Below are 11,810 nucleotides of genomic sequence, written 5' to 3'. Positions count from 1 at the left end.
TGGACGATTCCTCGCTGTCACTGTCTGTCAATCAAAGGAGGATTCTGTCCGTTGTCCTTACTGCTGCTAAAAAGGTTATCCTAAAGCTGTGGTTGGAACCAACTACCCCAGCTTTGTCTATCTGGAGGTCATATATACTGGACATTGCCCTTCTGGAATGTACCACAGCTAAAGTGCTCGGAGCCAATAGAAAGACAATACAATTTTGGTTGGACCTTATTGAGACTATCAAGAAGTTTTTGAGATCCTTCTAACTTTGGGTCAATTCTATTTTAATTTCTTGTCATATTTATTTATTCTATGTATTTATACATAGCCTTACGGTTATGGGCGATCTTGGGCTTTGTTGTAAATAGTTATATACACAAAATGTTTAATAAATAAAGAATCACAAAAAAAAGAATATACACAACATAAGGCTGACATCTTTTGCCATTTTAATGATATTAATTTGTTTTGCAAAATTGCTGACTATATTGATTGGGTGCGTTTGCCTGTGTAGTTGCCACAGTCAACTACATTAGGAACATTAAAGTAAACATTTTAAAACATGTAACATGCAAAACATCCAAAAATAATTATATGTATGTATATATTTGCATTATCCAGCATGTCAGTTACATGTTCTTGGAACTTTCTTTTTCTGGGAGACGTTCTGGAACACTTTTCCATCTGGCTGAGTTTTCAAAGTCAGTGAGAAAGGTCCGCTTATTTGTAAATTATTTCCCATCTATGAGAGAACAATAGTAACATGAGCAGTCAGTAGATGACAGCAGAAAGTAGTGTAATATGCAACTCCACTGCTCTTACCTCTTCCAAGAGTTTACTCATGGTTCCAGGATCATTTGGGTTGAATTTGGAGTCAGTTTTCACCTCAATCCTCAACAGCACTTTCATACGCGAGTCCTGGCCAGGGTCTTCGTATGTGGCAGTGGACTCTAAAGAGCAGTATAAAAGATGCAAAGTTAGGTTAGAATTTTTTTTTAATATATATAATAAATCAAATCAGTCCAATTATGAATTATATATATTCTTGGACTAGGAAAATGTTTTCTATAATATAATATTACTTTAGTTTTCAGACCATTTCTTCCAGAATAAGATAAACACATTATAAAAGGGGAAAAACATAAAAAATCAGATGAGAATTTATTTACTGATGTAGAATTTATTTATATAAAATCTGTTTAATCTGTTTTAATTATTAATTATTTTTATTATTTTTATTTATTCTATGTAAAGCACTTTGAATTGCCATTGTGTATGAAATGTGCTATACAAATAAACTTGCCTTGCCTATAGAATGCAATATAGATTAAACACAAATGCATGCAAGGCTTATAATTTACTTAATGTATTTACTAATATTTGTAAGATATTTTTACACTTTACACCACACCGATAAAAAGAACAAAAAACAATTACAATAATCAGGGTCTGTCGATCTCCAAAATAGATAGAAAGAGGCAGTTAAACTTCATAAGTGAGTTTTGAGAAATTACATTTCAAAGCTGGAAAATGCATTGAGTCTTAGTTTTGGTGGAGAACATTTCAGAACATCAGTTGTGCTGAAAACAACAATGTACCAGATGTACATTTTTTCCATTAGCAATTTGCCTAAAAGATGGCTTTTGGTTACAACCAAATGACAACAAATTTATCTCAATCTTTATTATAATTTTATAATATATAATTATAAATATATATATTATAGCTGGCTTTTATTATAGACTGTGTGCGGCTGTTAAAACAAAAACAACCAGGACATGATTATAAAGAATAGCAGAGTATGCTTAGTCATTCACTATACAACAAGAGCTTTTCAGATCTTTATTTTAGCGTTGCATACATACCATTGCACCTGAGAATATGCACTAATCTGTTCACGTAATAAGATGCACAAAAATTAAAATTCTGTCTTACTTGTATGACGCCTTCATAGACATTAGTTGAGTTAGACGCCAGATTGCAGATTAATTTAATGCAGAAAAATGAGGCTGTGAGGGATAGGCATACAGTCCATACAATGGGCTAGGTCTATACAAGGTCTTAGATCACATATTTTTCACAACTCACATCTTTTAAAACTGTTTCATGGAGTTTTGGTCTTTTTTTTCTTTTTTTTTAAAGATGTTTCATCATCTAAACAATCAGGTTGTTGTTCAACAACAGTACAATTTATTGAACGCACTGTATGCTGTTCCTCACAGCCTTGTTTTCATTCCTACCAAAAATTGAATATGGCGCTATATCCTGACTTGAAAAAACAGGAAAAAACTATTGAAAAAACTTTTCAAAATAATGATTGACAGCAAAATAACTGCACAGAGGCTTGGAATGGCATGAGGGTGAGCAAACAATGCAAGTGGTGCTCACTGCAGAGCCATATGGGTCAAATACTTTTTGACTAGCTAACCCAGCTCTGTGTAACTAAGAGGTGGAGCTTAAGCCATTAGGTTTAGGGATAGGGCCATTGGCTCTGCAGTGAGCAACCCCTCAAATAATGACAATTTCAATTTTGAGTGAACTATTCCTTTAACTGGAATTGACGGTTTGCAACTCACGACTGCAGATGACTCCAGCGTGCTCTGAAAATCCACAGTCATGTGTTCCCCATCCTTGAAATGCACAGGTGCTCAGTGCTGACTCTTTCCCAGTACAGTTTACATTGTCCATCCATATTTGTCCTGATGTGGCTCCAAAAAAAGAACCATTGGTGAATTCTTTAATGTCCCCACAGCCCATCTCTCTACACACCACTGCAGCATCGGCTGCATCCCAGTAATCATCACACACTGTTCCCCATGTTCCATTATAAAGAACCTCCACTCGTCCAGAACAGGAGTTGACACCATTCACCAGCCTAGTTCTTACTGAGGAGACTGAAAAAATAAAGTGTGATAATATTGAGCACGATTAGATATGCAATTGAACATATTGTAAAAGGTTTTTTACTCACGCTGACAGATGACTCCAGCATACAACTGGCATTTGCCTTCTTCCAGTGAACTCACTGCACATTCTTTCAGTGAGGATTCAATCCCAACACATTTCGCCTCACCTATACATACTTTTCTTGAGCTCGGCCCAAAATATGCCGTCACCTCTTTAGCCTCCCCACAGCCCAATTCTCTACACACCACATTTGCGTCTAACAAATCCCAGCCTTTGTAACACACCATTCCCCATATTTTAGAACGGAAAACCTGCACTCTCCCAGAACAGGAGTTGCTGCCATCAACTAGTCTGACTGAAGCAGCCTTGCTTGCTGTGGAATTTCCCAGAACTGCATGTCATGAGAGAAAAAGCATTGAGAATCACAAATATGTTATGCAGTATGTAGGGCAAAAACTTAAAAGGTAGTTTATATGTACGAGCTGTGTTTGAGCTCTTACCTTGAAGTAAAATGAGCCATATGGTGCACAGCATTGCTGCTGAAAAGAAACTAAGAAAAATTATAACACTAAAAGATATATCAGAGTAACTTTGAACAATGAATGACTTCATTGGATTTGCACTGAATAATGTAATAGGTAGTTTCTTATACTTCCTATGACTAAATATAAAGCTCAATGAATTGGACCATTTTTGACAGTCATAAGTGGCCCAATTGAACAGATTTTTTTTTTTTATCAAAAAGCATTAAAAGCATGTTAAGCTGACAGATCAGTATTACCATTCTCTAATTCTATTGTCTAAATGAAAATTATTTGTATTACTACTAGACATATATTTTATAGAAAATCATACCTGAGAATCAATCACACTTTGAGATAATAATATTAACATTTATTCTTTTAGCACAGAAATAGAAGCAGCAGAATAAAGTCAGAAAGTTCAAAATATGACTAAGGGTTTAAACCTTTTGAAGTGTCCCATGTATGCTTCTGTATTCTTCCTCCCTCTGAAAGAGAAGTTTGTATGTTGGCGATTTATAGTGTTTTTATCTGGAGGTACAACCTCCAGCCCATGTCTCCTCCCTTCAGATGACCCAGACAATCTCCTTTTTAGTGTATTATTTTACATAGGCTATATTTGTAAATTACAGCATATACTCAACAGGTAAAGTAGTTAGTAATTTGCACTTGAGGAAGCAGTGACCTAAGGGTGCAAACAGTTTAGGCATAAAATAAACTATGAGGTATTGATCACAATAGTTGCAATCACTCTGTCTCTCAGATATTATCACTTTCAACTTGTTCTCTCTCTCATAATGCTGGGTTTTTCTTCATTCTTTGGAACTGTCTGCATTGTTTGGTGTTCGCAGAAATTGTAATTCTGTTCAAACTTATGCTCTTGCTTGGCACTGCACAAAAGGCTGTTCATTGTTTGCATTTTGTTTGGTTGTTTAAATGAGTTGTTCCTCCCTAATTACTCTGTAAGGCCCCATTAACAAGATGCAAACTGTGAAGCTTTTGAATATTTACCTTTCAGAAATAATCCTGCATTCTTTAGGACTGTCTGTCAAGCTCCAAAATGGACAACAAAGAAGCATCATAATAAGACGTGCATGCTTTATTACATGTCTTCTGAAGCCATGTTTCAAATAAAACTCTAGTTTCTATAATTGTGCATGTTGCACCCTGTTGTTGTTTTTGAATAGTAATAGGTTGCTTTTCCTGCTAAATACATGCACAGGTCTGTCTCAGTTCATTACCCATTGCAAATGGTTAACAAAACTACTTAAGGCCATGTTACGACTGGCAGAATTTTTTTTTGCATATCCAGATTTTACCTTCATTTTTGAAAGTCTGAACAGCAAAAAACACATGAAATTTTTTTTTTTTTTTTCAAATCTGATTCTAACCACATATGGAGGTTCAAACTGTCTTTTGCATCACTCTTAAGGTGACACACAATAACGTCGAAACCTGTGACGGAAATGCTGAAAATATTCATACAGTGTTCAAGTGGTTTGTCCAAAAGATTTCAGCATTTTCCTGTGTGACGGATGAGTTCTGCACTGTAACTCGACAGGGCGCTTATTTGGAGTGCGAGATGATGCACCATTTTTCCTGCATCCGTTTTGAAAGCCTAGTCACATACATGAGTACGCCTACGTTGTTACCAAAGCAACCCATGCAGATAGGTTGGTTATGTTTGGACACACAAATCTTATTCGATCACTTGCAATTAATAGTGCAGACAGTCTGCCTGAAAATATCGGAGTTAAAAAAAAAAAAATCAAATTTGCTTGCAGTCTGAACATATAGCCTAAGTGTCCTGAAAATACTTTGGTGTGTTATTTATGACAAATAATGAGACACCAGCTCATCAAGCCTTGATGCTTCTCAACAGTGCTATCATGACATGGGTGGAATGATTCATTCTTGTTTCAAAAACAAAGCAACTGGAATAATTACCTAAATATGATAACATGATACCATTCCATACTTAGGACCATGTGATATTTCAGTTTTTCTTTTTTAATAAATGTGCAAAAATGTCAACAATTCTGTGTTTTTCTGTCAATATGGGGTGCTGTGTGTACAATAATGAGGAAAAAAATGAACTTAAATGATTTTAGCAAATGGCTGCAATATAACAAGGAGTGAAAAATTTAAGGGGGTCTGAATACTTTCCGTACCCACTGTATATGTTGTGTTTTTCCAATGTACTATAGTCACCTCTTTTGTTTCTGCTCCAGAGCTGCCCAAGTGCTATTGAGGAGATCTTCACATCTAGGCTTCAAGTGATCGGAGGAGTTGGGATTGGCATTGGGGTGATCATGGTGAGTAGATGCTCCAGTGGAGATTCTTGGGCAGGTAGCCGAGTCACACTGGGGTCAGATATTAACCCGTGTCTCTTTGGTTGTCAGATCTTTGGCATGATCTTCAGCATGCTTCTGTGCTGCGCCATCCGACGAACCCGGGACATCGTATGAGCTGTCCTTACTGCAACAGCCTGTTTTCTGCTCTGTATTTATCTGAGAGTCTGTGTGTCTGTCTGTGTGTGTGTGTGTGTGTGTGTGTGTGTGTCTGTCTGTCTGTGTGTGTGTGTGTGTGGAGGGGGTGGGGGTATGTGTTTGCAAAATCACTCTGATAAACTTCTAACAAAGCCCAGCATTAGTCAAACACTCAAACTGTTACATGTCGTTTATACACTGAGTGTTATAATGAATTGCGCTAGAGGCTGCTTTTAATTTCTTTGGTGTCTTGACTAACGTTTATTTGCCTCTTTGAATGTACTTGCAAGCTTCTGATATTCTTTTGTAACATTTTATGTGACTTATTTTATGTACCTATATGGGTGTCTGGATAGACAGTATAGTAACACCTAAATTACCAATAAAGTTGATAACTAATTGACTGAATGGTAGTTATTTATTTATTTTAAGGAAACCCGATGATTTGCATTTTTATGCGCGTAAGGTCCTGATTACACCTGGTGATGTGTTTTGGACGCCGCTAAATACAGGTGTCAAACATTTTGAGCTTGTCCACTTTCAGAGGTAGTAATGATTGCTTTTGACGTGTAGACGCTCATGTAGTCGAATGTGTTCGAACCGCCACAAATGACCGCCAACTCTCCGCCTACTGACCTAATGCGGAAACATTACGGGACGCGCACTAACCAGATGGGTTTTCGGCTGCATCCGAAATGGCATATTCTCTTGAGTAGGTGCTTATTTTGAATAAGTAATTACTTCACGGCCGCTAAAAAAAGTATGTTCTATATAGTATATTCTATATATTCTAGTATATGTGTGGTGTAAATCTAATCTGGACGTGCAACGTTCCCCATGTTGTCACTGTCATGTGACATACCAGCATAAGTTACGCCGCTTCACTGCCATTCATTAATCCTCTCCCGTGGCCTCATGGGATAGTAAAGTGTCCATCTTATACACACTTCAGATTCTCGCTGTAAGAAGTAGGTCATCCGGGTACTTTTTGCCTTCTCTTTTATAAGTGCTGTGAATTCAAACATACTACTTTTGTCACATACTGTTTTTCACCTATTATATTGTAGGGAGGCATCCGATTTCAGATGCAGCTTTAAACTTACGAAAAATGTACCAAGCACAATGTTCTCCCACCATTCCTGATTTCTAACACACACTCGTGGCTATCAGAGCAGAAACGAAAGCTGCTGCTCTCCGTATTTTTTTTTTCCGTCGTCTCCTTTTGTTCATATGTAAATTGCGTTGAGCTCATTTCATCCATTAGATCGAAAGATCTGAAAAAGCCCATAGATTTACACGCCCAAAGACCCTCACCTCGAAGAAATCAGGACAGAAGTGGTTGAAAGTGGACAAAAGAGACGGATTAAAACACCAAGTGTAACCGGGAGCGTCTCCCTCGTCTACTTGTGATCCGATCCACCGAAGCGCATCTTAATATGTAAACAGAGCTTAAGTGTAGCTTGTGTTAAAACACCTTTTAACAGAGTTTCAGAAAACTAGTTTGAAGGAATACACATTTATTTGATTGTCGTTTTTATATAATAGGATAAATCATCCAAAAAGAAATAGTCAACTTAGATGTAACTTAGATGTAGCTGTTTTATTTTACAACTGACAATTTGAAGAATTGAAACTATCTATATATACACTACCATTCAAAAGTTTTAGGTTGGTAAGATTTCTTAATCTTTTTGAAATTGTAAAAATATTTCACAATAGTACAGTTTTTTATGTATTTTGGATCAAATAAATGCAGCCTTGGTGAGCATAAGAGACTTCTTTCAAAAATAATTAACTTAATTACTAATCTAAAAATTTTGAACAGTAATGCATACATATAGAATTAAGGTTTAATTGGCACAAATCCACATGTCATTTTTTGCTTTTTTGTTTTTTGCCCTTTTTTCCTTTCTTCTTGGTGGCCCCAGGCCAGCCGAATCCTCTGAACTCCAAGCAGTCCACTGCATTATGGGAGATGTAGTAGATGTTCTCCATGGCTGCTGGACTCAGAATATCCACACTTGTCTTTGTGGATTTGGCACTGACAGACCTCTTCTTGGAGGAGCGCTTTCCTTTGCTCTTTGTTGCAGGTCTGGCACTTTGAGGTCTTGACTTCTTGGTGCCTGAAGGCTAAAAAGTTCATATTATGCGATTTGGGGAAAGAATGAAAAATTCCACCAGTTTTTTTGTCTTTTGGACTTTTATGAAAATGTAAAACAACAAGGAAGTGAAGCATTTCTTACCATCATTGAGTGCCTTCCTCTCACACAATAGTTGGAGGCTTGAATGCACTCAAAAACAGAAATACTGTGAACTGACCCTTGTCAATGCATGTAAGAATTTTTTTGAAGTTTTCCTAGATTTTAAACTCATTTAATGTGATTTTGTTATCAGCTACCCAAAGGCATGTCCTACCAGAGAGTTGCCGTTCCTCTCCAATGTGTCCCTCTTATATGAGGTCTTTTGTTGTGAGCTGTTGTTTATCTGGGGTTGTCTTAGTGACGGCTCATGGGAGAACGGGACTCATCCACAACTGGCTTTTCAGGTCGCCCCGGGATCTTTTTTTGCTGTGACCCCCCCCCATGAATCTGCTCTGTTTCAGATATGTGTAAGAATAACCAGATGCCTGCTGGTCATTTAGTAAGACTTTAGAGTGACATTCAGACTTGAGTGAACATTCCCTGAATTTAAATTGTAAATAGTCTAAAAAATTAGAAAGAATATAAAAAGTTAATAAGAATAAACAAAAAATAAGTATAATAATAAACAAACAGAATTAGAAAATTGGAAAAGTTTTTTTTTCTTATTGAATGTTTGTACACAGTATGATCATTTAAATATATTAATTTTAAGTATGTATATCTGGCTAACAATAAAATAGTCAACTATGTAAAATTATTTAAAAATTAGATATATATTTATAATATACATATTTTATATATATATATATATATATATATATATATATATATATATTATAATTTATATATTATTATATTTTATATATAATAATTTTATATAAATAATTGTATATACACAGTATATTAATTATACAGTCTTACAGACACATACTGTATACACACACACACACACACGTATATGTATAGTAATCTCAAATGATTGATTAGTCCATCCTGACCATGCGCTGACAAAAGAAACGGGTACCACGTGAAAAGAAGTACATGTGCGTCTTCATTGAAATCTAATTAGATTTCAAAATGGGATAGAATCAAACCACACGGCTCAAGAGGAACAACAGCAGCTATAACAATCGGAGAAGATATAAGGTACAATATACTTGTATAGCTGGGCCTTGTCATCACCCTTTTACGAAAATTAACCATGGTTTTACTTGTAAAAGTGTAGTAACCATGGATTTAGGCGGTTACCGTTTGTAGGCTATAACCACATTATTTGTAAAACACAAATACCATGGTAAACTATTGTTAGTGTAGTAAAACCATGGTTATTTGTGCTACAGATTAACAATATTAACCATCTTTTAGCTAGTTGTAGTAAAACCATGGTTAATGTTATAGCAGAGATTTCATCAAAGCGGACTCTAGATCACAACTGATTATGTCATGCAAACGTGTCAAACGTTAACACCCAGGCAGTACATTTATTATCTGCCGATCTGTTTCAATACATAAAGTGGTTTAGCGTATTTAGGCATCTCTTCTTACGCAGTAGGCTTTTTTTAAGCTAAACTTGTGAGTCTCCCTCTAAACAAGGGAGGGGCTCTGATGTAATTCACACATTTCACCACAGGAGGGCGGTCATTGCTTTGGTTTTGTATTACAGATGCCCATTTCTGCTCAACAAACGACGTGATTTGGCAAATGTAATCAACATCTGAAAAATCACTGGGTAATCCACAATTTATTAAATTATTATTTTTTAAATCAATTCAAATTAATGTAATGAAAGCAATTTTTCCCCCTCTGGCTTTATTTATTGGTGAAACAAGTTGCAGCAGAGTAATTCACGCAATTAATTCTGGAACGATGTAAAATATGATTCAAGTCAAGGTTTTCTTGTGATTCCATAACTCTAGCCAATGTAATTCACTAATTCACCACAAGAGGGCGTTGATCAGCTGATCACACTAATTAGTATATAATATATATCTAGCAAATATAAATTAACAGACGTAATCAACATCTGCCAAATCACGTGTCAGCAATGGTTGAGGCACGAATGAAATAAAGGCTGGATCTAAATGCAAGCAGTTGATTTTTAATGAAAACATGCTCAAAATAACACCTCAGATTCTCAAAATACAAACACACGGCAAACAGAACAACCATTAAATAAGATCTTACAAAGAACACTACAAACACAGGGCTATATATACAAAAGATAATCAAAGGGAGGAAACAAGAAATAGGTGTGGGTAACTTAATCAAACAATTAACAAGAATAGCAATAAATGCGAACACAGGAAACATTGCAAAATCAACTAACAATACAACACAAGCAAAACTCAAACTCAGACCAAAAGTGACATTAGGGGTAATCAACAAGTTATTAAATAATATTAAATCAATTTACAAATTATATAATTATCCTTTGAAAAAACAGCATCGATGTAATTCACACAATTCACCGCTGGAGGGCGTTACTCAGTTGATCTCTGACGAATATTTTTTTTAAACATTTATCACAGATCTAAGAATATATTTCTAATCATGTGGCGAATTGGCAGATTAAACAAACATCTGGCACTGGCAAATCACATGGTAATCAACCGTTTATTACATAATATTTAATCAATGCAAAATAATAAAGTCTTTACCAAATAGTAATTCACTGAGTTCACCACAGGAGGGCGTTGATTTGTTGATCTTCTAACCAAAGTCCCTGTAAGACTGTAGGCTATAATGGCCTACAGTCTTTGCTCTAATTACTCAAATATAACTAGATCAAGCGATATAAATTGTCAGGACGCAATCAGCATCTGCTAAATAACATGGTAATCAACAATTTATAAAATAATATTGATTCAATTAAAAATTATATAATTTTCCTGTGATTCGAGTTTTAGCCAAACTTCTTCAATGTAGGTCATTTGCCTAGTTGGATAGGATCCTTTGATTCGTATGTTTTTATATATGTATTTTATCAAATCGCAAGATAGATAGAAGACAACAATACTAAAGAGTGATTTAATCCATATAAAGACTAAATATTGTTCTTTATTCTTTCAATAATATTTAATTAAGTTAATATTAAAATATATCCTTAGATCTGTAAAAATTTGCGCAAAGGATAATAAAGAGTTCATGAAATAATTTGTAATCAATGTAAAATAATATAATTTAAGGTTTTCTTCTGGCTTCAGCTTTGATTGTAGAGAAAAAAACCCGGCAATGTAACTGACACAATTCACCACAGGAGGGCGGTATTCAGTTGGCTGAAATTTTTATTATTTATTACAGATCTAATATATTTCTAGTAATCAAAAGAGTTACTTTGCCAGATGATTTATTGCTTCATATGGTAGTCAAAAACGTTTTAAATAATATTAAATTGATGCAAAAAATGTATTGCATGCAAGGTTTTCCCCTGGTTCGAGTTCTAGCCGAAACAAGTTGCTGCAGTGTAATTCACACAATTCACCACAGGAGGGCGTTACTGACTCAAGTTTTAAAATATATTACAGATCTAACAAAATATTTCTACAAACCAAAAGGTGATTTGGTAATTCAGGTAAGTTCCTTTCATTTGCCTATTTTATTTTTAATAAATCATGAGATAGAACACAACAAAACATGAGAATGCAGCACATGCAGCTTTTTTTTGTTTTGAGTGTCGCCCTCAAGTGGAGAATCCAGGTTGAAAGCTTGTGAACTTTAAAATGAATAATGAAGTCAACACTCCAAAAAAAAAAAGGCAATTGCAG

General features: G+C 35.3%; 2 protein-coding genes and 1 long non-coding RNA gene across 3 annotated transcripts; 1 reads left to right on the top strand and 2 right to left on the bottom strand.

Moving 5' to 3' along the window:
• Positions 1-417: 417 nt before the first annotated feature.
• Positions 418-4,552, bottom strand: LOC311081920 (scavenger receptor cysteine-rich domain-containing group B protein-like). The gene is made up of 6 exons (XM_084112611.1): positions 3,863-4,552; positions 3,396-3,445; positions 2,960-3,286; positions 2,565-2,882; positions 811-938; positions 418-730 (listed from the first exon to the last, which is right to left on the bottom strand). The coding sequence occupies exons 1-6, from the start codon at positions 3,877-3,879 to the stop codon at positions 614-616; spliced, it is 957 nt and encodes a 318-aa protein (XP_083968737.1). The 5' UTR covers positions 3,880-4,552; the 3' UTR covers positions 418-613.
• Positions 4,553-5,601: 1,049 nt separating this feature from the next.
• On the top strand, positions 5,602-6,308 carry LOC311081933. Its single transcript, XR_014606051.1, has 2 exons — positions 5,602-5,731; positions 5,819-6,308. It is a non-coding gene; the product is annotated as an uncharacterized lncRNA (long non-coding RNA).
• Positions 6,309-7,741: 1,433 nt separating this feature from the next.
• On the bottom strand, positions 7,742-8,327 carry smkr1 (small lysine rich protein 1). Its single transcript, XM_084112621.1, has 2 exons — positions 8,149-8,327; positions 7,742-8,035 (listed from the first exon to the last, which is right to left on the bottom strand). The coding sequence occupies exons 1-2, from the start codon at positions 8,152-8,154 to the stop codon at positions 7,778-7,780; spliced, it is 264 nt and encodes an 87-aa protein (XP_083968747.1). The 5' UTR covers positions 8,155-8,327; the 3' UTR covers positions 7,742-7,777.
• Between the last annotated feature and the right edge of the window lie 3,483 nt (positions 8,328-11,810).

Source organism: Abramis brama (genome assembly GCF_963993115.1).
Source record: "Abramis brama genome assembly, chromosome: 4".
NCBI lineage: Eukaryota > Metazoa > Chordata > Actinopteri > Cypriniformes > Leuciscidae > Abramis > Abramis brama.
Note: the sequence above shows the minus strand (reverse complement) of the source record. Positions and strands in the feature narration are given on the sequence as shown.

Coding starts and splice junctions, on each gene's coding strand:
- LOC311081920 (XM_084112611.1), bottom strand. Junction 939..2,564: donor CGCTGGAGTCATCTGCAGTC/GTGAGTTGCAAA, acceptor ACTGCTCTTTAG/AGTCCACTGCCACATACGAA. Junction 731..810: donor TGAGTAAACTCTTGGAAGAG/GTAAGAGCAGTG, acceptor GTTCTCTCATAG/ATGGGAAATAATTTACAAAT.